General features: G+C 51.6%; 12 protein-coding genes across 12 annotated transcripts; 7 read left to right on the forward strand and 5 right to left on the reverse strand.

The window, feature by feature from the left end:
- Positions 1-819: 819 nt before the first annotated feature.
- On the forward strand, positions 820-3,759 carry VTN49DRAFT_7083 (uncharacterized protein; the record flags this gene model as incomplete). The annotated part of the gene is made up of 4 exons (XM_069415313.1): positions 820-1,347; positions 1,408-3,054; positions 3,122-3,691; positions 3,748-3,759. The coding sequence occupies 4 exons, from the start codon at positions 820-822 to the stop codon at positions 3,757-3,759; spliced, it is 2,757 nt and encodes a 918-aa protein (XP_069265123.1).
- A 1,673-nt stretch (positions 3,760-5,432) lies between these two features.
- VTN49DRAFT_7084 (uncharacterized protein) lies at positions 5,433-6,653 on the forward strand (the record flags this gene model as incomplete). Its single annotated transcript, XM_069415314.1, has 4 exons — positions 5,433-5,738; positions 5,788-6,169; positions 6,220-6,567; positions 6,625-6,653. The coding sequence occupies 4 exons, from the start codon at positions 5,433-5,435 to the stop codon at positions 6,651-6,653; spliced, it is 1,065 nt and encodes a 354-aa protein (XP_069265124.1).
- A 139-nt stretch (positions 6,654-6,792) lies between these two features.
- On the reverse strand, positions 6,793-7,854 carry VTN49DRAFT_7085 (uncharacterized protein; the record flags this gene model as incomplete). Its single annotated transcript, XM_069415315.1, has 2 exons — positions 6,793-7,433; positions 7,512-7,854. 2 exons carry the CDS (start codon positions 7,852-7,854, stop codon positions 6,793-6,795), a joined length of 984 nt encoding a protein of 327 aa, XP_069265125.1.
- Positions 7,855-8,125: 271 nt separating this feature from the next.
- VTN49DRAFT_7086 (uncharacterized protein) lies at positions 8,126-9,671 on the reverse strand (the record flags this gene model as incomplete). The annotated part of the gene is made up of 9 exons (XM_069415316.1): positions 8,126-8,224; positions 8,282-8,617; positions 8,665-8,820; positions 8,866-9,007; positions 9,060-9,151; positions 9,199-9,293; positions 9,348-9,410; positions 9,467-9,480; positions 9,544-9,671. 9 exons carry the CDS (start codon positions 9,669-9,671, stop codon positions 8,126-8,128), a joined length of 1,125 nt encoding a protein of 374 aa, XP_069265126.1.
- A 337-nt stretch (positions 9,672-10,008) lies between these two features.
- Positions 10,009-10,866, reverse strand: VTN49DRAFT_7087 (uncharacterized protein; the record flags this gene model as incomplete). The annotated part of the gene is made up of 3 exons (XM_069415317.1): positions 10,009-10,524; positions 10,584-10,758; positions 10,814-10,866. The coding sequence occupies 3 exons, from the start codon at positions 10,864-10,866 to the stop codon at positions 10,009-10,011; spliced, it is 744 nt and encodes a 247-aa protein (XP_069265127.1).
- A 1,168-nt stretch (positions 10,867-12,034) lies between these two features.
- VTN49DRAFT_7088 (uncharacterized protein) lies at positions 12,035-13,289 on the forward strand (the record flags this gene model as incomplete). Its single annotated transcript, XM_069415318.1, has 3 exons — positions 12,035-12,302; positions 12,359-12,594; positions 12,648-13,289. The coding sequence occupies 3 exons, from the start codon at positions 12,035-12,037 to the stop codon at positions 13,287-13,289; spliced, it is 1,146 nt and encodes a 381-aa protein (XP_069265128.1).
- Positions 13,290-13,574: 285 nt separating this feature from the next.
- Positions 13,575-15,678, reverse strand: VTN49DRAFT_7089 (uncharacterized protein; the record flags this gene model as incomplete). The annotated part of the gene is made up of 5 exons (XM_069415319.1): positions 13,575-14,063; positions 14,114-14,937; positions 14,993-15,231; positions 15,310-15,601; positions 15,666-15,678. 5 exons carry the CDS (start codon positions 15,676-15,678, stop codon positions 13,575-13,577), a joined length of 1,857 nt encoding a protein of 618 aa, XP_069265129.1.
- A 235-nt stretch (positions 15,679-15,913) lies between these two features.
- Positions 15,914-17,002, reverse strand: VTN49DRAFT_7090 (uncharacterized protein; the record flags this gene model as incomplete). The annotated part of the gene is made up of 6 exons (XM_069415321.1): positions 15,914-16,116; positions 16,167-16,288; positions 16,340-16,405; positions 16,458-16,539; positions 16,588-16,725; positions 16,804-17,002. The coding sequence occupies 6 exons, from the start codon at positions 17,000-17,002 to the stop codon at positions 15,914-15,916; spliced, it is 810 nt and encodes a 269-aa protein (XP_069265130.1).
- Positions 17,003-18,003: 1,001 nt separating this feature from the next.
- VTN49DRAFT_7091 (uncharacterized protein) lies at positions 18,004-18,423 on the forward strand (the record flags this gene model as incomplete). Its single annotated transcript, XM_069415322.1, has 1 exon — positions 18,004-18,423. The coding sequence occupies one exon, from the start codon at positions 18,004-18,006 to the stop codon at positions 18,421-18,423; it is 420 nt and encodes a 139-aa protein (XP_069265131.1).
- A 1,011-nt stretch (positions 18,424-19,434) lies between these two features.
- On the forward strand, positions 19,435-19,906 carry VTN49DRAFT_7092 (uncharacterized protein; the record flags this gene model as incomplete). The annotated part of the gene is made up of 2 exons (XM_069415323.1): positions 19,435-19,811; positions 19,876-19,906. The coding sequence occupies 2 exons, from the start codon at positions 19,435-19,437 to the stop codon at positions 19,904-19,906; spliced, it is 408 nt and encodes a 135-aa protein (XP_069265132.1).
- Positions 19,907-20,833: 927 nt separating this feature from the next.
- VTN49DRAFT_7093 (uncharacterized protein) lies at positions 20,834-21,698 on the forward strand (the record flags this gene model as incomplete). Its single annotated transcript, XM_069415324.1, has 2 exons — positions 20,834-21,618; positions 21,671-21,698. The coding sequence occupies 2 exons, from the start codon at positions 20,834-20,836 to the stop codon at positions 21,696-21,698; spliced, it is 813 nt and encodes a 270-aa protein (XP_069265133.1).
- A 2,245-nt stretch (positions 21,699-23,943) lies between these two features.
- On the forward strand, positions 23,944-24,930 carry VTN49DRAFT_7094 (uncharacterized protein; the record flags this gene model as incomplete). The annotated part of the gene is made up of 3 exons (XM_069415325.1): positions 23,944-24,345; positions 24,411-24,688; positions 24,759-24,930. 3 exons carry the CDS (start codon positions 23,944-23,946, stop codon positions 24,928-24,930), a joined length of 852 nt encoding a protein of 283 aa, XP_069265134.1.
- Between the last annotated feature and the right edge of the window lie 83 nt (positions 24,931-25,013).

A 25,013-nucleotide genomic window follows, 5' to 3' on the forward strand; every position in this document is an offset into this window, starting at 1 on the left:
CAGCCTCAGGCACCAACTGTCCTAATATATCATGTGACTTTTCTTGGCATCACCCAGAACATCGGGTTGAGCTCAACTACTAGTAGGATCTGGAGAAGTCACCATTGATTTGCGCAACGGGCACAGTAACAATGGTTGCGGGTCTAGAATTATAATGACAAAAATTAACATGCCAGTTGTTGGTGAATTCGATAACAGTCCGGAAATTTTCTCTTTGTTGGACCTGGCGCGAGCATTTGGAAGTCTGATCAACCTCAAGCTGAGATCGGCTGTCCAACCCCAGCGTTCTCAGTTTGCCGAATAGGTTGACTATAAGCAAAGCATTACTGATAATTCTAGCAATGGACATCCGTCAGTGTTTTTCTCCAGTACGAACTGGACAGCTGTAGAAATCGTCCCAATGTAGAGCTATCAATTACGAAGAAGCTGCCGGCACAATGATTGGCCCGAAGACCTCCCGCAGTTAGCAAAGGCCACTCTATCCATACTGCATCGCTCCCGACTCATCGTCCACTGCAGACCAACTCCGGTGTCGACTTCGCTGCACAGGGGCCGTCGGCTTGGTCACCCCGACTGCAAACTTCTTTGGCTAGCTGTCTTTGCGATCCTCACGGCTTCGTTGTGCGTTTATCCTTGCGCAGTTGCCTCCCCACATTTGCCCATCTGGCATCTTGGTGCTTGCCTATGACCGAAAACTAATAGCGCACTCTAGTGGTCGTCTGAGCAAAGACCGCCCGGCCCATCTGATCGGAGTTCCAAAGATTCGATTCGCATCGCTGACCGAGAGAGCATCAACGTATCCGATTGTCCAATTCTTCCATGTCCGCACCGCAGGGAGGGTACCCTCCGCAGCAGGGTGGTCAGCCACTGCCGCCGGAGGGCTACGGTACGCCACCGCCCGCTGGAGGCCACGGGCATTCCGGAGGGAAAAAGAAACGCGCCTATGCCGGTGAAGCATTCGAACTCGGCTCGGGCGCCAATGCGGCTCTGGGAGGGCAACCAAAGGCTGGTGGTGACTACCCAGCCTACGCCGCGCAAGCCGCAGCGGCCGGATATCCCCCCGAGGGTTACGGGACGGATCCCAACGCGGGATATGTTCCTCCGCCGCCATTGTATCAGACTCCGACACCGACATTCGGCGCGGCGACGGGCGATGCTGGCGTTGCACAGATCACACAGCAATTTGGTCAGATGGGTGTGTCTGACCCGTCGCGGCCAGCGCAGCCGGGTCAGCAGGCCCCGAGACCGGTGCAATTGAATCAGCTCTACCCGACAGATCTCTTGACTCAGCCGTTCAATGTCGCTGAGCTGGATTACCCGCCGCCGCCGATCATCTTGCCTCCGAATGTGCGAATCCCCTGATCGTTTGCGATGGCGCTTAGATATCCTTTACTGACTTGCTGCTAGAGCACTGTCTATCCTTCACCTAACGCCAATTGCCCACCGAAATATGTCCGATCCACCCTCAACGCCGTGCCGATGACGCATTCGCTCCTCAAGAAGTCGAAGCTTCCGTTCGGTCTCGTGATTCAGCCCTATGCGTCGTTGCACGACTCGGAGGATACTGTTCCAGTGATTCCCGATCAGATCATTTCACGATGCAGACGTTGCCGTGCCTACATCAACCCATTTGTTACCTTCCTCGAGCAGGGTCATCGTTGGCGTTGTAACCTGTGCAATCTGACAAACGATGTCCCTCAAGCGTTCGATTGGGACAGCACTGTTCAGAGACCGGCAGACCGGTCACAGCGCCCTGAACTCAATTACTCCGTTGTGGAATTTGTCGCTCCTCAAGAGTACATGGTGCGACCACCGCAGCCGCTGGTGTATCTGTTCTTGATGGATGTCAGCTACGCCTCGGTTACGAACGGCTTGCTGGCGACGGCGGCTCGGTGCATCAAGGAGAGTCTTGACCGCATCCCGAATGCGGATCGACGGACTCGGCTTGGCTTCCTTGCAGTGGACTCGAGCCTTCACTATTTCACGATCCCGCGCGATGGATCAGAGAATAACGATCCCAAGATGCTCGTAGTTAGCGATCTCGACGAGCCGTTCTTGCCCATCCCGGGTGATCTCTTGGTGACGTTGAGCGAATGCCGGGAGAATATCGAACGATTCTTGGACAAGCTGCAGGACATGTTCCAGAACACGCAGAATGGCGGCTGCGCAATGGGGTCGGCGTTGCGGGCTGGCTACAAGCTCATTTCCCACGTGGGCGGCAAGCTCACCGTGCTGACGTCCTCGCTTCCTAACGTCGGCCATGGCCATTTGACGCCACGAGAGGATAAGAAAGTCCTGGGCACCAGCAAGGAGAACAGTCTCCTGCAGACTGCCAGCAGCTTCTACAAGAGCTTTGCTGTAGAATGCTCCAAGGCGCAGGTATCGGTGGATATGTTCCTGTTTTCATCCCAGTACCAGGATGTGGCCTCTCTGAGCAACCTGCCGCGGTATACCGGTGGACAGACCTACTACTACCCTGGCTGGAATGCTGCCCGCACCGAGGACGCCATCAAGTTTGCCCGCGAGTTCTCCGACTACCTCTCGGCTGAGATTGGTCTGGAGGCGGTGCTTCGTGTCCGGGCCACCACTGGCCTTCGTATGAGCGCCTTTTACGGCAACTTCTTCAACCGGAGCACGGATCTCTGCGCCTTCCCGGCCTTCCCGCGCGACCAGGCGTACGTGGTTGAAGTTGCAATCGAGGAGAATATGACCAAGCCTGTGGTCTGCCTGCAGACAGCCGTCCTGCACACCACGTGCAATGGCGAGCGAAGAATTCGGGTTCTGACGTTGGCCCTGCCCACAACGCAGAACTTGGCGGACGTGTATGCGTCGGCGGATCAGCAGGCCATCGCGACATTCTTTAGCCACAAGGCGGTCGAGCGCGCACTGAGCAGTGGTCTGGAGTCGGCCCGCGATGCCCTGCAATCGAAGATTGTGGAGCTCTTGTCGACGTACCGCAAGGAACTGGCTGGTGGCAGCGTTGGTGGTGGTGGGCTTCAATTCCCGGCGAATCTGCGCGCTTTGCCGGTTCTGTTCCTTGCTTTGACCAAGAATGTAAGTTTGATTATACTCCTTGACTTCTACTTGATTCCGGATGGCTAACATATTTCTCCTCCTGCAGCTTGGCCTCCGCAAGTCGGCCCAGATCCCCACGGACTCGCGGTCTGCGGCTCTCTGCTTGCTGTCAACATTGCCGCTCCCTCTGATGATTCAATACATCTACCCCAAGTTCTACTCTCTGCATGACATGCCCGACGATGCCGGACTGCCGAACCCGCAGACTGGGGAGATCACCCTTCCTCCGCCCATGAACCTGTCCTCGGAGCGCATGGAGTCTTATGGTCTTTACCTGATCGATGACGGCCAGACGCAATTCCTCTGGGTTGGACGGGATGCAGTGCCCCAGTTGCTGCTTGACGTGTTCGGCGTGCCGGACAAGAGCCAGCTGCGCGTGGGCAAGCAGTTCCTTCCGGAATTGGACAATGACTTTAGCGAACGCGTGCGAGCGGTTATTCAGAAGAGCCGAGACCATCGGTCTCGCGGCGTGGGCAGCATCTACTCGCCGCAGCTCTATGTGGTCAAGGAGGACGGTGAGCCGGGCCTGCGGTTATGGGCTCAGTCCATGCTGGTCGAGGACCGGGCGGACCAGAGTGTCAGTCTGCCGCAATGGATTGGAATGCTGCGGGAAAAGGTATGTCCAACCTTTGGACCGTCTCCAGGCTGCAGGGACTAATCGTATTTCCATAGGTAATCCAATGACGACGTGATAATAGTATAGAGGTGGGATGCTGTGAGCGATGAATTTTGTAGTTTGAATGGACTGTTTTATTTCTTCCATACTGCTGTAGTTCTTCTGTACTGTACCTACGGAAGGTCCATACAAGTTGCTCCTTCCATTTGTTGCTGTCTATTTACAGGCACTCCGTCCACATCCCACTGCGCAATGTGCACACCCCTTTCCGGAGCCTGTGCTGCGGAGGATCGTTCCTCCGATCCCCCGATGGCCGATGCATGGTGTCTCTCGTCTCTTGACCCACTGATGCCCTGCGGAAGAACCGTTTATTGGCGGAATGGTATGGTGGCGGTCGGGTATTGTCAAGTCAGGCTGTTTAGAAAAAGAAAGTTACGGATGCCGAGTTGAGAACGGGGGGCGAAACTTTGTTCTCCATCAGTTTGACCTTTGTCGGATGGAGTGGTATCGAGCACTCGTGCTTTCAATCTGATACTTTTCCTGATTAGGGGCACCGCTGGATGTCGAATCTGAACTACGAGTAACAATATAGAGAAGGACCCTGAAAGTAGGCTCCCTGTCAGCGGGACTCGGGACTCGGAACGGGCAGGTTTTTCGCAAATGCATCCATGGATATGCGGCCGGCCGCAGAGTCTAGAGCCACGGCTGTTCCCGCTGCCGAAGATCTTTGGCCATCCACGTTAGTCTCGCGCAGTCTCAGCGAGGTTTCAGTAAGGGGAACGAGTCTCTGATTTAGTCCTACTCCCTTCGCCTCCCACAGTGGGCGTTTGTAGACTTATCTCCATGCAGATAACATCAGGAGGAGACCACGTTGTATCCGTTTCCAATTAGGGAGCCCTACGGAGACCACAGAGGATGCTGTTGCCGTTCTCCCTTCTCCATGGAGTTTCAGCATGCAGCCGTGCTCTGTAGGGAAACAGTATCAGAAACGGGCGCTGATGCTGACATAACCCTTGGAAGCATTGCCATTGGTGAATTCAGAATGCTCCTTCTTTTTGGCCGCTCTGGTTCCTTCCGTCTCAACCCCCTCGTGGCTGCCCCACCTGTCCGTGACTTGATTGAGCATCTCCAGACTTCCGGAGCACGCCTCGCTGGTCGTAAGAGCAAGCCATCGGCCACCCTCTTAAGCCCGGGAAGAAGGCCATGCGGGCATGATTGCGCAGAACTCTGCAGTCATCGCATGGTGAGTAGTCTTCGAGAGAGAGAGAGAGAGAGAAATTATTCGAGTAAGTGATTCCAGTCTTAGCTTGAATACGGTCCTCCCCTGAGCAATCAATCGGCGGGATTCGATTCACTGCCCAACTGCCAACCCCCCGCAGTTCAGAATAATTCTGCTAACGCGACTCTCTGTATTGTCAAGAGCCGGGATTCGCGTGACCAGCCTCGGTGATTCGATCGCGCATCTGCAAGCTCGTGAGCACGCTAGAGCGCCGTGTGCATTTTGAAGCGTCTTGTTCCGCTTGGATCCTTGACGATCAGCGTGGACGGTTATTTCTTCCAAGAGGAAAGAGGAACTCGGCACATCTGGTGAGCTCCTTCCCTGGCGGTCGTGTGTGCTGCCGTGTTTGTAGACACAGCCTGTGGAATTGCTTTCGTCCTTTGTTCTCTTGTGCTGTCGTTCCCTCCGGTCCGCCCCCTGATTTTCGACTGCTAACGCGTCTGTATTCCATACAGAGCGAAGATGGTGCAAAATCAACCTCCGCAAGGAGGTTCGAGAAAAATCTCTTTTAATGTCTCCGATCAGTATGAGATCCAAGACATCATCGGAGAGGGCGCCTATGGCGTCGTCTGCTCCGCCATCCATAAGCCCTCGGGCCAACGGGTCGCGATCAAGAAGATCACCCCGTTCGATCACTCCATGTTCTGCCTACGCACCCTGCGGGAAATGAAGTTGCTGCGCTACTTCAATCACGAAAATATCATTTCCATTCTTGATATTCAGAAGCCTCGCAGCTACGAGTCCTTTACAGAAGTGTACCTCATTCAGGTCTGTATCTCCATTGACGCAGATGCTGCTGGTTGCTCATTATCCCTAGGAACTGATGGAAACCGATATGCACCGGGTGATCCGAACGCAAGACCTGTCGGATGACCACTGCCAGTATTTCATCTACCAGACCCTACGGGCCCTCAAAGCGATGCATTCGGCAAACGTCTTGCACCGAGACTTGAAGCCGTCGAATCTACTTTTGAATGCCAACTGCGACCTCAAAGTCTGTGACTTTGGACTCGCCCGTTCCGCGGCATCGACGGACGACAATTCGGGCTTCATGACGGAATACGTCGCCACACGGTGGTATCGCGCTCCCGAGATCATGTTGACGTTCAAGGAGTACACCAAGGCCATTGACATCTGGAGTGTCGGCTGCATCTTGGCGGAGATGCTAAGCGGGAAGCCTCTGTTCCCTGGCAAGGATTGTAAGAATATTATTCCCGAAGAGCATTCTGGGCTGGGCTGACGGTTTTAGATCACCACCAATTGACGCTGATTCTGGATGTTTTGGGAACACCAACCATGGAGGATTACTATGGAATCAAGTCGCGTCGGGCTCGCGAGTACATCCGGTCATTACCGTTTAAGAAGAAGATCCCGTTCAAGGTGCTCTTTCCCAAGAGCAACGAGCTTGCGCTGGATCTGCTGGAGAAGCTGCTGGCCTTCAATCCGGCGAAGCGCATCACGGTGGAGGAGGCACTACGCCACCCGTATCTGGAGCCGTACCACGACCCGGACGACGAGCCGACGGCGGATCCGATTCCGGAAGAGTTCTTTGACTTTGACAAGAACAAGGACAACTTGAGCAAGGAGCAGCTCAAATGTAGGTCTCGTGATTTTGATTTTTTCGTTGTTTCTGAAATGCTGACTCGAAACACAGATTTGATCTACCAAGAAATCATGCGGTGATTGAGCATCTGGAGTATGGAGTTTTGTTTTTCTTTTTTTTTTGTTTCGGTGTGAGAAATGGAAGTTATTTTGCATTTCGTGCATTATTCATTACCTTGAAAAAGCCCTTCATCTAGTCATACAAATTTAGCCGTTTAAATTACGTGGTTCCTCGAACCATGTAGGCATTGATGGCCTCCCCGAGGCCCTCTGGACTCGGCTTGTCCGCGCAAACGTGTGCATTGAAGCCGTATTTATCTCGGAGGTAATCTCTCGTCGTAGGACCGATCGTACCAACCCGGACCTCCTTCCCGGATCCTCCTCCACCTTCAGTAAAAGCCCGCACTGTCCGAACCAGCGCATCACACCCCGCGGGCGAAAAGACGGCAATCCAAACCACCCTCCCGGATTCAGACAGCCTCTCGAGAGTCCTCTTCAACTCCGGCTCGAACGACGGTTTCTCCGCTGTCTCGTAGACAGTGATCTCCTCATGTGGGATCTTCTCGTTCGCGAGGGTCTGCGGGATGACATCTCTTCGTTGTTCCCCGGCGAGGAATAACAACGCGGGCCTCCCTCCAGAAGCAGGAGGATGTCGCTCGTTGTAATCCTTCAGGATAACCTTTGCCAGAACATCACCCGTCCCGGCCTCTGCGCCGATGATGGGCGGAGACTCGGCCGCCTTTTTATTGTTGTTCTCGAGGTAATCGGAAAGAACCCGTTGGAGAAGAACCTTTGTTGCAGGACCGACGACGTAAAAGACAAGCTTTGATAAATCCAATTCGTTACTACCTTCTTTCTTCTCTATTTATATTTTCATCGGGTTAGCTTTTTTTTTTTCTTCTCCATCCTCTTTACACCTTTTTTATGAGGAATTGATACCGTTCAGTATTGTTGCAAATCCCTCCACAGCTCGCTGAGAGGTGAAAATCACCCCCCCATATTTCTTCCTCTTCTTCTCCTTATCTTTCCCATCATCATTGTTATTCTTGTTGTCGTTGTTGCTGTCATTGTTTTGGAGTAAGAGGTCCCGTACGCGAGCGAGGTTCTCGGTTCGTATCCGATGTTCTAACACAGGAATGAAAATTGGTTGGTATGTTTGATTGGTTTGCCGAAAGTATTCATCGTAGCCGTCGCGCGGGGTTGTTTGGTTCTTGAGAAGGAGGATGGGGGTTTTCTCGGGTTTGGTTTCTGTTGATGATGCATTGTTGGTTTCTGGAGGCATGGTTGATGTTTCAATTGATGGTTTTGGAAAGATTGGGGATGGCATCGGGTTTGCTGGGTGGAGGTTTGCATGTCGTCATCTTACCTAGGCTAAGGTCTTATAGGGAATTCGTTGGTTACTAGGCTAGATCGTGGTTGGCAGCTGAGGATTACGAGCTCATAACAGACGAATGTTTGGAGGACGTCTAACTAATTGCTACATTCAAACACAAGGAAATGCAGTCCAGTCCAGTATCGTAGTATTTACACTTTTTCTGAGCCCCCAGAGGCTTTTACTGGTCGTCCAGCACGTGCAGGTACTTCTTCTCCTCCCGACGCTCCCGCTCCGTTGCCGGGGGAAGGTCGTAGTACTGCGACGGTCGGTACCCTTGCTATACAATTGTCAGCAATCCTGTCGGATAAACCTGTAGGCTGCCCGATTCACGTACCAGGTAGTGGAACGTCAGAGTGCTAATGTCCACTGGTTCAATGCCCAGATCCTTGAACGTCTTCGCCGTCGGGTCAATCTGCTGGTCGATGAACTCGCGCTCGACCTGGTCCGCCGACAGCGTCGGCCACCACAGGAACTTGTTCATGTAGTACGCCACAGGCTTCAGGAGGAACTTGGGCACGTTGATGTGCCGGCGCTTCCGCACAATCTCCCGGTTGACCAGCTCGGCGATCTCTGCCGTCGAGTACTGCTTAGGGCCGTAAAGCTCAAAGGTCTGCGAGGCAGTGTTGTCATCGTAGAGCATCCGTTCCAGAGCCATGCCGACGTCGATGACCTGGCAAACATGAGTATCTTTCATGTCATGCTCGAGATGGAACATACATGCACCGGCCAGTACTTCTCCTGCATGTGGTTCGACGTAATGTTGGTCACACCCGCGAGCCTGTGCAGAAGACGGTCCTCAAACCCGAACATCGGGGCCGGACGGACAATGGTCGTCTCCGGGAAGATGCTGCGCACAACTCGCTCACCCCAGCCCTATAACAATTAGTCGAGTCCATCTCAGTGTATTCTTGCTCTTACCTTGGTCCGGAAAAACTCGGACGGCGAGTCCTCGGACGCGTTGTAGGACGACACATGGATGAATCGATCAACATCGTATTTCGCAACGGCCTCGGCAATTCGCTCGGCGCCGTCAACGTGGACGTCCTCGAACGAGAAGTTCCTGGAATTATCAGACCATCATCCCGCACACTTAGTCTCTTCCGGACGCATACTTTGTAGGATAATCCCGGCCAACAAGGTTGTAGACGACGTCGGAATGGCGCACACTCTCCTCGATCGATTGAGTGTTTCGCAGGTCGTATTCCTACCGGCATTAGCCGAATCCTGGAGCTGCCTCTGAGATGCCCTTACAAGGAAGACGATCCGGCCGAGATCACCGGTCGGCTTAAGATGCCGCTTCGTCATTTCCTCCCGGTAGGGAACCACCACCGTACACCCGGATCGTGCTATATATCTTTTGTCAACGCCCCGTCCTGATAACCTACGGAGAGTTTACCAACCGAGTCTGTTCACGATGTAACGACCGAGGAAGCCGGTGGCACCGAACACGGTAGCAGTGTGACCTAGCAATATAATTAAGCAAGAATTCGACGTATCGAGCCATCGCGAACCTCCGTACCTCCGAGCGATGATCTGTTCAAGGGCGGCAACAGTCAGCAGCGCTTCCCAAGCCATTGCACCACACAGAGCCCTTACCGTCCACCCTGCACCTTCAGAATCGGCTTCCCCGTTCGAGTGATGTGCACATCCTGGATATTCCGCTTCTGCATATGCAATCGGACTCGCGCGCTCGCAGGGGCGGGGGCCAGCGCCCTCGCGCCCATTGCGCTGTGGAACGCTCTGCACTTTTGCATTGCGGGTAGATTGGTCCACTATCTGTGAATCGGGTGTCTCTCGCGAAACGGTAGACCACCCAAGTCTTCAGGGACCACGGCTTGGGTGATTGCGAGAAGGTAGTGGTAGAATTGAGATGCACTGATGTCTGCCAAAGGTACTCTCCGGCTCCGAGATCGTGAACTTCAGATGCGCTAAACCTATTTCGGAAATACAGTCCTCGGCCTAGTATTTTTCAACATCGCATTCATCATGTCTTCACCAGACTGATCTACAGAGAGAAATTGAAGGTCTGAAAAGTCGAATTCAATGCATTTAAGTAATTGACTACAGCTTCGCACCCCGCGCAAAGAAGATTGTGCGGGTAATCTTGTGCCCATTCAACTTCATCTCAAAGGGCCTCTCAACAACCGCAAAAGAAAATCCATCTCCCAGGCCAGCGTTCTCAAACAGCTCCTGCATCTCTTCCTCGGTAAAGCCGGACTTATGGACCGTCGCGGCAGTTTCCGGGTGAAGCCTCTTATGCTCCTCTGCTAAACCGGGCGCGTAGACGTTGTCCAGTACGCATAACACGCCTCCCTTGCACAGCCGTTCCGCCAGACGGTTGATGGCTAGCTGCGGATCTTCAAAGTGATGAAGGGCGCCAATGACTATGGCGACGTCAAAGTCATACAACTCAGGGTCTTTCAGGTCCTCTGGGACAGGGTCAGCGAGGAGGTTGCCGACTCGGGCTGATAACTTCTCAGCAGGAATGCCGGCTTCGCGGGCCCGTCGATTGTATTCGTCGACCATATTGGGGGCGAGATCGACGCCGATTGCTTTGGTGATGTAAGGCTCGAGGTGCTGCATTGCACGTTAGGAAGCTGAACATACATGGAGCATGTACCAAGGGGCGGACGAACCCTTGAAATGTCGCCGTACCCGCAGGCATAGTCAAGCAGTTTCACTTCTTGATCCTTGCCGGCCTCCGTGTCGGTCCATTTGGGGGAGATCCAATGACGGCGACAAACCATCTCCTCCCATAGCATTTGGAAAGCTCCTTCTATGCCCAGTCGGGCAGGATCTTTGGCAATCTTACTGTTTCCGTGTCAGTCGAAAGGCGTCCAGGGTCGTGTGAGGGTCGAAAGCTTACTGGAAAACCTCGCGGTTCCTTTCAGTCAACGACGGTTCGACGGCTGCAGGCATGTTGACTAGTATTTGCGATTGTGCGATTGTTCGGTCAGAAAAGGACAACAACCTTGGAGTTTGCCTCAGTCTGCGACTGCGATGTACGAGGAGAGTCAACCCAACAGAGAAGGATACAGGCCTATTTATGCCTTTCATTTCCGGTGACCTCTGCAGTCGAAATCAATTGCATCTTATAAAGTCTCCGTTTTGGATCTCCTGCGCATAAATGTCTCCGCAGACGAATATCATCGAATATTCAGCGACTTCATTTTTGTAGCATCTGGGTCAGCCGATTGAGCAAATTTACATGTTGACAATCCTTGCTCTGTTCTAGACTTGCATACGGCCGTAAGCATCAGGGCAAGCTATCAGACAAGCAATGGATGATACAACCTTCGACTCCGTGTTCGATATGCCGAGCATGTGATTTAAACTCGCTCAATCCAACTATGAATCCAGGAACATGTCGGCTGTAAGCTATATCGACCGGCGGAGAACATCTGGACCTCCACATAGTCTGCATGTAGGCTGTCTGTTGACCATTCGGAGACTTCTCGGATACTTCCAAGGTGTACCATAATTTGGAAGCCATACGGAGACTATTGACACAAATTGTTCCAAATTCTTCGGTTTAGGTCAGACGTCACGAGGATGACGTAAATGACAAAACGGAGACTCGCAAAGGATACTTCCTCATGGTGGCATCCAGTCAATGCTCGAAAGATGATGAGAAGTTCTCATCGGAGATCTTAGTAAGTTTACAGAATTGTCTCTGTTGCAATCTGTTGTTTTAGAGCTCCCTTCGGATTGGCTACAAGCTCCAAAAAGGATAGAAAACAAAAAAAACATGAGCATGTGCCAATTTTGTCGAACCGTAGAGGTGCTTTGAGGGTCTGTTCAGGTCGAAAACAACTCGCTGTGATGGGGCTGTGGATGGGAGAAGCTGCTCTCATATTTATTCCTGAGGCATCAACAGACAAGATTGGTAACTAGGTAACTTAGGTTAATTACCTAAGCCAGGTATCAACTGCATGCATCATCACGAAGCTCATGTCAACTTGGTAGCCTTGAATTCGCGATCGATACGCATACACTAACCTTAGCTACTCAATAACTCCCCGCGAACCGCTTCACTCCACTCGTCCGTCGCCTACCCGCGGTCGCGCCATCCCATTGCCTCCTCAACATGGAGGCCGACAAGATCCCAGACTTCCTCGCGGAGCAGCGAGCGCAAGCTCCGGAGGACGCGCAGGCGCTGTTCCTCAACTTCGAAGACTACTGGGAGCGCAAGCTATGGCACGAGCTGACGAATGCGCTGCTCGAGTACTTTCAGATGCCTGAGAGCGCGCCGCAACGGCTACCCATCTTCAAGTCGTTCATTCTCAGCTTTGCGGACCGGATCAATCAGCTCAAGTTTGTTTCGTTGGGGTTGATGGCGTCGGCGCACTGCGAGAGTACGTATTCTGCTCGTTTTTATACTTTGGGGAAATGCGGCTGATTTGTGACGTAGATGACCAAGAACGGCTCGCTTTCCTCACGTCGTTGGCAGACCGTGTCAACAAACCAGATTCCCAAGACGCCTACGTTTACGCATTGGCCGACGTTGCCGGAGTCAAGCTTCGGTTACAAGATGCAGAGGGGGCCCGCAAGGATTTGGATCAGAGCCAAGCAATCTTGGACGGGTTCGATTCGGTAGAGACAATAGTACATGCGGCGTTTTACAAGGTGAACGCCGACTACTATCACGTAGGTGTCCAACTGCTCTCTGGCGAAGCAAAGCAATTTCTGACCTATCTCAGTCCAAACAAGAGTTTGCGTCATATTACCGAAACGCCCTCCTCTATCTATCATGCATCAATCTCAACGACGTCCCGCAAGAGGAGCGCGTCCGGCGCGCCTATGATCTCAGCGTCGCAGCCCTGGTCTCGGACTCAATCTACAACTTTGGCGAGCTTCTCCTGCACCCAGTCCTGGACTCGCTGGTCGAGACGCCGCACGCCTGGCTGCGCGACCTGCTTTTCGCGTTCAACCGCGGTGACCTGACCGCTTACGACATGCTGGCAGGCAACATCTCCAAGAACCCGCTCCTGGAGCAGCACCGCCAGTTCCTCTATGTTAAGATTTCGCTCTCCGCGCTGACAGAGAGCGTCTTCCGCCGCCCCCCGCATGACCGCACGCTCTCCTTCGCCACCATCGCGGCGGAGACGAAGGTCCGCCCGGATGAAATTGAGCACTTGATCATGAAGGCCCTGTCACTGGGCTTGCTCAAGGGCACCATCGACCAAGTCGCCAAAGTGGCGCGTATCAACTGGGTCCAGCCAAAGGTGCTGGATATGAAGCAGATCGAGGGGATGCGTCAGCGGCTTAAGGAGTGGGATGCGGGTGTGAATGCGTTGGGGCATTGGATCGAAAGTGTGGGCAAGGATGTATGGGCTGCTTAGAGATTTTAAATATCACGCAATCACGGGAAAAAGAACTGTGCAACGAAACTCTATTTTTTTACTTTCGTAATTCTGTTGCAATAGAACGTGTACGCCGTACATGCATGACTTATGACTCCCCAACTCTCAACTCATAGTTACTGTTCTCCTCCAGCTACTAGGACGAAGCACAAATAACATCCAAATCAATCTCAACCTACACCAATTCCTTCATTGCAATGATATAACTACAATACAGAAGGTGAAAAAAAGGATAATAACACCGCAAGGAGCCACAATAATAGATCATTTCGAAGCAAACAACGACGCAGCAACCAACAGCCCACCCGCCAACCAAGCTGGCCACCAAACACACCAGACAACCACCGGCGTCCACACGCCCCAAACATCCCACCCAAAGGCAAGCTCCGTCAGCAGTGCCGTCACGGAGACATTCTTGACCGCGCAGGCGATCAAGATCACGACAGGCGGCGAAAGGAGGTTCATCAGTGCCAGGACGGCGAGAGGACGTTTTACCGCCGTTCGCTGGGTATCTGTCGCGGGGATTCTGGTGACGAAGCTGAGGGGAGCGCAGAGAAGGCCCGTGGCGAAGGAGAGCGAAAAGTTTAATGTTGCTAGGACGGAGAGGAAGAGGCCGAGGAGCAGCAGAGAGAAAGACTTAAGGAGGAGGTAATGCTGGGCGGTTGGTGAGGCGAGCTGGGTGATCACGAAGGCAAGGACGACTGGAAGAATAACGCTGAAACCAGCGAGGGTGTAGATTGCTGGAGCAAAAAACTTCTTCTGGGTTAGACCTGTCTTCATGATATTTTCTTATGGAAGCGTACCTGTGTCGGTACATTGTTCAAAATGTACAGTGGGATGGCGCCGATAAAGTGTAGAATCACTACGACACTCAGAGGAAGCGATAGCGGTCGCTCAAGCACCCCGTTCACACTGTTGTCGCTCTTTTCCTTTTCTTTCTTCCCTGGAGTCCCTGGTTGGATGGCAGCCCTGTAGCCGCTGCGCACCCACAAGGCGACCGCCATGATGGAGAAATTGGCGGCAACGAGCATCGCGCTAGGCATGTACGTCCCGATGCTGACGAACCGTCGCGTCTGCATCAACAAGTAGAAGAAGAAGCTTTGATGCAGATGCTCCAACAGATTGTTCAGGCTCCGGCATATGCCCTCCACTGTCCGGCCAAAGGCCATTTCATCATGCCAACCCTCGCCTTTGGCCTGCAGCGTGATGGCGTCGATGTGGTAGGGGATAAAACTGCTATGAGCACCGGCTGCCAGGCCCAAACCCTGTCGCGCCATGCCTCTGAGCATTGTCTGAAGTCTCTTTCCGTAACTGTCATCATGCTCCCACATCTCTTGCAAACTCGCTCTGATGCCCATCTGATTGTTAGAGACAATAATGGCAGTATTGAACAGATCCAGATTCGGGAGTTGGCCATTCACACCGTCATAGACGATGTGCAAAGACTCAAAGCGGTGATCGAACGGATATTCAATCACCACGCCACCTTGCAACGCTCCACTCTTCAGGGGCAGCGGTTGCACCGATGGCGGATGCAGGTCATGATACGCGTCGATCCATGCTTGCGTCCCGGATTTACTGTCTGGCGTGACCAAGAAGATTATATCTTTGGACCAGAGTGACCATCCTGCGAAATGTTCAGCAGTTGTTCATCAAAGAGCTTCCACAGATGGTGCACAAACTCTTGAAATAGCGCGCCAGTGTCAATGCCAGAGAGACTCCGTTCAGATTCAGCTCCCCGTCAATGGTCCTCCAGGCGGCCACCAACACAATTGCCTCGGTGGCGTCACCACGAGGGGCCTGAATAATGCCATAGACATTCTGTCCCTTGTGTACCCCATCGGCCGAGTGATATTCATAGTCCTGCGTAGCGACCTTGAGCCGAGCGGCGCGCAAGATGGATTGTATCTTCTCCGATACTCTGCAGGACGACAGCCTCCCCGTCAGTTCAACCCAACATTCCCCGGTCTTCTACTATCAGCGCAAGAGTGGCACATACTCGGGCTCTGTTTCGCCGTACTTTCCTATCCCCTCACCACTATCCTTCAACAGCCCCTCGAGTTCTCGCTTGTATCCCCGGAAGATGTTCTGCTCGCTCCCAGTGAAATACGTATGGACCTGAGCCGGCAGGAGCGCATTTTCAGAGATATAAGTCTTGCGCGAGTACTCGTCCAGAGGCAGCAGGAAAAGGGTCACGACGCCGACGATGATGCAGAAGAGCGAGATGTAGGGCGGTAATCGCGTAAACGCGAGGTAGGGGTCATTGCGCAATCTGCGGGCTAGTGCAGAAGCTGTCTGTAGTCAGAGCCTGGCCTGATAAAAGCATTATGCGATTAACTCAGCTTGCGGACGCACTTAGGAGCCCCATTGGTGTTTGCGTTGTTGCTCTGAGATTCAAGGGACGTGGTCTTTCGAAGCTCCAACGTTGGCAACACTGCTTTCTGCCTGATATTTCAGGCATCAATAATGCTTCATACAAGACATTGCCTTTCTGCATTAGTAACTACCTCTATGGGACGAAAGTCATATATATACACCGGAAAGAAAGCCGTTACAACATCCATATCCGATCCACATGATACGTTATAACCTTCATACAATCGTCATGGGCCCAAGCGCTGCGAGGACCCAACATAGGTGTTCATCGCGATCCCGGAGTTGGCAGATGGTAATACGCCATACCGTCCGTATGTTTTCTGGTCAACGGACACATAGCGAGGAATACGGCCAAGCAAGTTCAGCTTGCCTTCGACATATCGGAGAATCCTCTCCGGAGGCATAAGAAGTTTCAGATAGCCGAGGCCGACTGTAAGTATTGTTAGGCAGAATTTCACACAGCCGCGGAACAGATCTTACAGAGATAGCCAACACCGAGCGCACAGAGATGACCGAGGAAGCTCGTGTTTGGGAGAAATATGGAGACCAGAACCGACACGAAAAGGGGAGAAGTCCATGTCGGAACTTTGAAATCGCCGACCCTACAAAAATTTGTTAACATGTAAGAATCTGGCATAATGAATGAAACGTACATGAGGTATGGGTTAGCGCGATAAGTTCGGATTGCTTCAATTCCCAGTAGAAGAAACACCCAGATACTGTTTGTTAAGTTAGCGAGCCTGAACACAGGGATGAGCCGGGTATTCGGACCTTGCGCCAACCACGGCAGTGTTGCTTCGCAGAATGAACCTCTCCACGAAGATATATAAACCTGCTGGAAATGTCGAGAATGCTGGAAAATATTAGAGCCAGCCGTCAATCTTAATATTATCCAACATACGGCCAGTAAAGAGAGCCACCGAGGTCAGGGTGCCGTGTTCAGCTTCGAACCTCTCTAGCAACGGCGCCAGAGCGAGAACGTTTACGAAGGCATGAAAGATTCCGGTATGGATGACTGGGTAGGTGTTCAAACGGTACACTGAAGCAATTGAAGTCAATCAGTCTCGGAAATTGCAATTGGGCCACCAGCACCGCGAGCGCATGCTATAGGACATACTCCCCCCTGGGAAGATCTCATCTGGAGTCAAAGCGCCCCAGTCGGTTACACTCCATGCTGATTGTAGATCCAATATCCAGAATACGACAATAGCAAGAACGACGACGCGCGTGAAGAAGGGAAGTCGGAGAACGTAGGAGCGAAGACGCGACGGATTGAACGGCAAGGCGGGCAACGCGGTAGGAGGAGCAGATGCCATAATATTAAATAGTGTGCGTATTGACAGTACTTTGCTCGCGCGTCGATCTGATTCGGTTATACGGTCAAACGCCGCAAAGAGACGGGTTTGCGACAGAGCAGAGGTATTATTAGGATGCACAACTTTGGGGCTGATTTTGGTGGTGTTTGACCGTCGTTGGCGCCAGCAACAGCTGACAGCTCACAATCTAACAAGGGACGGGAGGGATGCAATTAATCGACTTGCAGGCTGCCGTAATTTCACAGTAGTGAAAACACGTAGGAAAATTTATTCTTCGATTCCAGCAGAACAATTGAGTCGTCTTCAACTCGCCAACGAACTGTTGAACCGTTGGGACAGGCCGTAGCAGAAATGATAGGTACGCCGTAAGATACGCCCCGTATTTATCGTAACTAACTGCTCCGTACTGAGTACTCGGTATTCGTAAATTTACTCGCATGTACGGAGTACTCGTACAGCGTGCCTACACTTCGGTACATACAGTACATTGGCGAGCTTACCTCCCCCTTGCAATGAACATATTCTCTCGTTAGCTCCGTATTCGTTACGAGCATACTCCATTCAAAGACCCCAGTACATGGAACACAGTGATTAATAGGCTAGACTACAAGTAACTCGTCCATTCAAAAACCGGGAAAACGGAGATCAATACTCGTACACCGCTGATCTGCTCGCCACGAAACCTTCATGGAATTGAAGTAGGTAAATTGTGACCCAATTTTCGCACCTCCCGCTCTGTACAGTGCTCCTTTTGAACAGTGCTATATGCACTAAGGATAGGACATGCAGTCGTGCTGATCGTCGCGTTGTTCAGTATAACACTCACTAAAAACGCCTGAACCACCTGCCTCGAACAATACCCAGCTTTATCGTCTTTTTGAGTCTCCTCTTGTGATTTCTGGCAAATCTAGCTGCGCCATTCTAATTCTCGAGGTGCTACCGGATCTGCTGAACTTCCTCGTTCATGAACCATCTATTGTGTTCTGTGTTTCCCAGGCGTCATGGCTGAACCAGTCAGAGGGATCCCTGAGGGGCATCCCTGCAGGTTCCGCGGGCGCTTTGTCCTCACCTCGCAGCAGTCCGACCCTCAAGCTGAAAAGCAGAACTTTAGCGGCATGTTCCATATCGTCTCTAATCTCGACTATCTTTTGGATGTCCCTCGCGAACACTCGTTGCCGGTACAGGTTGCCTACCATAATCAGCAGTCCCAAGCTTTCCTGCAGGGAGCGTTTGTGGATGGATATGGGCTGTTACTCGTCGACTATGACAGTGAGGGGAAGCCTTACCTCACTTTAGCTGCCGATGTACTCAGGCCCCAGCCTGGAGATCCGTCGACGAGAGAGTATGTGGACAGCTCATCTGGAATGGCGAATCCAACCGCCGTCTTCAACGGAACCATCACGGGAATCCCCTTTGACTAGCCAGAATGTCGAGTCTACACCCTCCGTCTGCGCGTGCCACATGAAGATGGAAGTACTTGCTTGGGCTGGGACGGTAGCTATTCAGTTTATCAGGTACACTGTGCAATACCTATGACTGCGCGCTGGGCCAACAATACCCTTCCCCAAGTTAACGATGTATGCTCTGTGATGGGAGATCTTGCTGGCTTATACCAGGACGGCGATCATCAGTCGTTGTTATTTCATACCTGGCGAATGACTGTCATACATCGTCCATCAGCAGAGGAGAACATCTCCATGGTTGATGAAGCTACAACAGAGGAAAATCCTGGAGATTCATAGTAAGTCCCTCGCGCCTTCGCTGCATGAAGAGACTAACCGGCGACCTCTTCAGGGAAAGCTAGCATCGCCTTAATCAAACGCAGTACCTGCGAGAAACACGCAGCTGCAAGCCAATCTGATAAGATCTTATCGGATTCTGTAACAATACCGTAACGAATGCGGATCCAATCGTGAGGGCTTTGGTATGGGACTGTCGGGTAACTAACGGTTGTATCCCTGCATTTTGGCTCTCACCTCTAATTTATTCGCATACTATCCCATATTTTCTGGCTAGTAGATTTTTTTTAAAAAAAAAAAAAAAAAAATCTATTCCTCTCGCGACATAATGGATGAGGGCGGTCTCATTGGTTTCCCTGGGGGACATCTCTGCAGCGTATTTGGACCCTTCGTCGTCACCTCGCAACCATCGGACCCCCAAGCCGAAAATCTGAACTTTGGTGTGTTTTCGATACGGTTTGTGATCTGGATTACCAGCTGAATGTCCCTCATGAGCAGGATGTGACGGTCCAAATCACGTACCATAATCTGTCGCGCCAGACATTCCTGCAGGGCGCGTTTGTACAAGCGTCAGGGCTGCTTCTCGTCGACTATGACAGTGAGGGGAAGGCTCGCCTTACTCTTGCGGCTGATCAACTCGGGCTCCAGCGCGGAGATCCGTCGACCAGCGAATACGTGAAGAGATTGATTCCGATGATGAATCCTCACTTGACTTTTTTCGGGATTGTCACCGGGATTCCTGTGAACAAGCCCAACTGTAGAGTCTATACCCTCACCCTACGCGTGCCTCATCGGGACGGTAGTACCGACTCCCCCTGGGACGGTACCTACTTGGTTTACGACCTGCACTGCGCCGTGCCCTTGACTGTGCGGTGGGCGCACCGTCCTCTTCCCCAAATCAACGACTCATGCTTCGTGACCGGGGAACTTATTGGTTTGCTCCGAGTTGGCGATCGACAATCGCCGCTTGTCCGTGTGGCGGAAATAAATGTCACTCATTCCACGCACCTAGAGGAGAATATCGCTACGGATCACGGCGATTATGCCGAGGAGGGTCCCGGAACATCGGGGTAGGAGTATACAACTCATATCACTTCAATGGCACAGCTGGATTGAGGCTGATCATTAATAAAGGGAAACTAGCTGTCTCCAAAGTCCATCATAACTCGTTCTTATCTTGCTCTGTGACCAACAGATCCGACAGAACCTCGACACAGGTGATCTTTGCTCTGGTCTGTGGTCCGCCCATCCATTACGGAGGTCCCTTATGTTGCGGTAACAGCACAGGAGACGAAGATATTTCCTGTTTGAGTTTCCGTGGGTAGACTCTTGAATCGCCTCGAGAGATGTCATTGTTCTCAGTGAAATTCGGTTCGCCTTTGCCGGCTTCAGCCAAGCGCAATCGCCATTTCGGACAAGCGATGGTATATGTTGCAGGAGCCTTGTCTCCACCATAGCTGACTCATGTACGCTCACCAAGGATAGATACTATACTATGAACTTCATATATGTTTGCCCTTGGGTGTGATAATCGATTTAACCAATGCTACCCTCCGAGTGACGCTACATAATTGGTCTTTTTTCTCAGCGAATCGAGAAGCAGAATTTGACTGTAACTGCAATTATGGTTCTCATTATCGCCGTCACGATGTAACTAGGATTGATTCTGAAGACTTGTTAATACGTAGAGAGTATTCCGAGGCATGGAGTACTTACGATCAGAAAAGATTCATGAGCTGGCCCCGTGTTTTACTGAAAAGGTGTACACCTAACTGGAGTTCTCTTGCTAAATAACTTAGGGCTATGCTAGGCCTATTGGTGATGCGGGCGCCGGTATCGGATGTCAGCGAACTCGTTTCTGGAAGGATAGGTTATTTACCCTAACCCTAAACGCGACCTGTAATTTTACACTTTCATACAGTTTACTCCGTACGGAGGTGGTCTGCTCACATTAAGTTGAACTTCTGCTCGAAACGAAACCAATCTCTCGTTGCATCTTCGGAATCTCTGTTGGATGATCTCAGTTTCATCTTCACATTACTTCCCAAAAAAAGATACTTTTGATTTTCTGTACTGCGCCATTCCGACAACAATGTTGCATCCCTACCTTCTCTCTTACCTCATGGAAGATGAGCCTGTCATTGAGGAAATTCCGGAGAGACATGTTTGCTCCATTCACGGACCCTTAATAAATTTGTCACGAAGGGTCGCTGACGATGACGACATCGTGTTTTTCGAAGGCCTTCTCGACATTGACTCTGATCTGGATTATCTTTTAGATGTCCCTCGTGAACAGCAGCTGTCACTGGACGTCTACTACAATCATCGTTTGTCACAAGGCCCACGCCAGAGATTCCTGCATGGTGCATCTGTGGAAGCAAACGGGCTGTTCTATGTCCAGTACGATGAGGATGGCAAGGCTTACCTCTCTGTGGATGCTTATGATCTTCGGCCACAGCCGGGAAATCCATTCTCCAAGGAGTACGTGCGGAGAGGACTTCCTAAGTCGAATCCCGGCGTTTTCTTTACCGGGATTGTGACCGGCATCGCAGTGGATAGACCCGATTGTCGGGTCTACACCTTCCACCTGCGCGTGACTCGTGATGAAGGGGATCCCGACTTTGGCTTCCAGCCTTGGGAGATAGATTTCGACATACACTGCGCTATACGCATGACCGTGCGGTGGGCCAACCGTCGCCTTCCCCAGATCGGCGACTTTTGCCTCGTGAGTGGAGAGCTTGCTGGTCTATACTGGCTTGACGGTCGACACTCGCCGTTAGTTCGGGCGATTTCAATCCAGGTCTCACAGCTTGTACCACCAGAGGATGATGATCCCGAGGAAAATGATGATGTCGACGACGATTCCGAGGACTCAGAGTGAGTCTTCGATGATCTTTGACTGTTCTGGATGGAGAGCTAATGAATTCAGTGGAACCGGCGATACCACTGGACAGTGATTCATCCATCCTACCAACCCAAAAACGTCTACGTTTGGGTTAAGGCAAACAAAACCTCAGCACTCCGGATTTTGTCCGGGGTCCCTTCCCAAGGTCACGCCCGTGTGGGATGGTAATTTAGGAGTTGAAGATTCTTTTGGCAAGTGATGACCGGGTCTCTTATTACTACAATGTCCCCGAGAGTTGCCTTGGTTTCTACGCTATCTGGCGTTCCCGTAGGGAGCACTGGCTCTGGCAAAGCGCGAACGCCGCAAAATGAAGATTGAGCCTTGGGCAACGAATGCGACGGAAGGTGCTGGAGATCCTACGCTTCCTGGCTCCAATCTATATAACACATGCAACAACAGCAAGTCGGGTGTTTTAAGATCACATCTAATGTCTTATTCTAATGTCTTACATGCAATTGTGTGATGTCGGCTTATGTTGCCTAGTACAGTATAAGGTACCAATAATATAGACGGTTATATGATGCGGAGGCTGAGCTGCGTATACAATGCGCCCAAGAATCTTGGATTTCAGACGTACGATGATCCGCCATCGAACAGAATAATTGTCTCTTCACACGCAAGACAGTTGACCTCAACGGTGTCAATCACCAGGACTCCCGTTGCTCGAATGATGATGGTTAATGCTGAATGCGGATATGTAAACACATTGAGTACGGCAGTTGTATTGAAATTATGGCCCCTAACAATGCGCCATACGTGCTTCGGCCTGAACGTTTAATCAACTCATAGCAGTTGACCTGTATCTCTGTGGGTCACAGGCAAGCTACTCGTACTCAACCACTGGTGGTATATGCCGTACCGTACCTATGCCTATTGTCGCGTAAGTCCCTTACTTAGCGGGGTGTAAATTTACACCGTCAATACGGATACACGGTACTCCGTGCAGACGTTTGTCCATCCTTCACCTTCTCATGTCCGTTCGGTTTAGCATCGCCTTTTATCAACATCGCCCAGTTACACGGAGGACCTCAAGTTTCCTGTAACTATTCGGCTAAATATATAACCCTCGCCTTCTCCAGATCTTATTGATGATGAGGCTCCTTTTCCGGAAATCCCAGAAAAGCATTGTTGTCTCATCCAAGGGCCCTTGGTTGTCAATTCGGAGCTGCCTGACCCTCAAGCTGAAAGGCTGGTCTTCGATGGCCTCTTCGACCTCAAATCTGATCTGGAATATCTCTTGAGCATCCCCGCGAAGATCAGCTATCGGTGAAGATCGCCTACCGTAATCGGTCTTCCAGAACCTTCTTGCAAGGCACGTATGTGAATGCGGAAGGGTCGCTGTTCATCGACCACGACAGGGAGGGGAAGCCTCGTCTCTCTTTGGCTGCTTATGATCTCGAGCCCCGGCGATGAGATTCGTCTACCAGGGGGTACATGCGCAGAGGCCCTCCCCTGTACAATCACTGGCTTTACCTCATGGGGATGGTAACTGGAATCCCCGTGGACTGGCCGAACTGTCGAGTCTACACCTTCATCCTGCGCGTACCTCGCAGGATTGCGAATATCAATTTGGGCCATGGTAATTCTGACTCGCTTTACGACGTACACTGTGTTATTCGCATGAATAGGGAGAGTGCCATGATGCCCCTTCCTCAAATCAACGATTTTTGCCTCGTAAGTGAGGAAATTGTCGGTCTAAATTGAGTCGGCGATTGGCAGTCGCCGTTGATCCTTATGAAGGAGATTTACATACCAGAAATTAAGGATATCTTGTCAGACGATGAGTTCTGATGACAATTTCGAGGATTAAAAGGTTAGTGACCTTTGATAGTGCTGGATGGAAGGGGACTAACCCATAACCCAGGGAATACCAAGTCCACAAGACGATGCTAAATATCTGTTGATTCCACACAAGATACGAAGCTGCATACGTGATGAACTTGTTGAAGCTGTCCCTGCTGTACTTGTGCCGAGCATGTCCTGTTCCAGATTACCATACGATGCCTAAGAGAACGCTGGAATTACCGAATTTTGTACTCCGTACGGAACATTCCGCACTCGTACTGATAAATACCGTACTCCGTATTATACAATCTGGCAGCAGTACGGAGTACCTAGGGTACAAAGGCGCATCTCTCCACGGACTCCCTTCAGAGGGTACTTGATAGATTGCTGGTCGTAGCTTCCAAGCTAAGCCTCTGTGAATTGTAAGTACGCATCACTTCCGCAGGGAACTTCCGAATTTTCTCTCTCGCAATTCCGTACCTACTTGATGTATTTCTAGTTTCTCGAACGTCATGACCGAACCTATTGACGAAGTCCCCGTCTCGGACACTTGCTGCACCATTTTCGGCCCCTTGTTCGTTCTCTCGCAGCTGCCGGACCCGGAAGCAGAAAAGGTGGCCTTTGATGGCGTCTTCGATGTCGAGTCCTATCTAGATTATCTTTTGGATATCCCACACGAACAGCAGGTGCCGGTGCAGGTTGGCTATCTCAATGGACTGCACGAAGGCGTGCGCCGAGCATTCTTGCAAGGTGCGTATGTGGAAGGGTATGGGCGGCTGCTCATCGACTACGACAAGGAGAGGAAACCTCACCTTTATGTGGCTGCCGTGTCTCTCAGACCTTGGCCGGGAGATCCGCAGGAGTACATGCAAAGGCTTCCCAAATCCAACCCCTATGTTCACTTCACTGGGATTGTGACTAGAATCCCAGTGGACAGGCCCAATTGTCGAGTGTACACCTTCCATCTGAACGTGCCTAGCAAAGATGGACCATCGACACAAACTGGGACGGCACCTATTCGGTCTATTACTTGTACTGCGCTATACGCATGACACCATGGTGGACAAATGAACCCCTTCCTCAAATTGGCGACCTATGTTATGTGAGGGTAGAGCTAGCTGGTCTGTACCGGGCTGACAAGTGGCAATCGCCGCTGATCCGTGCGAACGACATTGCAATCTTGGAGTCTCTGGAAATAGAGGAGGACAGTACTTCCTCTTCAGATGATGATGCCGGGGACAGTTCCGAGGACTTGAGGTAAGTCTTCACCTCTTTGACGCTACCTGATGGAGAGTCAAATCTACTATTTTTCAGGGAGAACTAGCAGTGTTGCTCGCCAGCAGCTCATCATACCTCAGTTCCCTGCGATTTCCATGTCCGAGACTACGGCCAGCGCCAGCGTAGAAGACTTGGGCGCTTCTGTTTGGTTTCCTTACCAAGACTTCTCGGGTGGAATGGCAACACAGGAGATAGAATATGATCTAGTCTTTAGTATTTGAAGTGCTCCGTATGTTGCCTTATCTCTGTCGAGATGAGGTTATTAATCTGGCCCAAGCTGTGCACAAACGCTTCGTAAAAAATC

The sequence above is a fragment of the Thermomyces lanuginosus genome (assembly GCF_041956635.1).
Source record: "Thermomyces lanuginosus strain ATCC 200065 unplaced genomic scaffold VTN49scaffold_42, whole genome shotgun sequence".
In the NCBI taxonomy this organism is placed as follows: Eukaryota; Fungi; Ascomycota; class Eurotiomycetes; order Eurotiales; family Trichocomaceae; genus Thermomyces; species Thermomyces lanuginosus.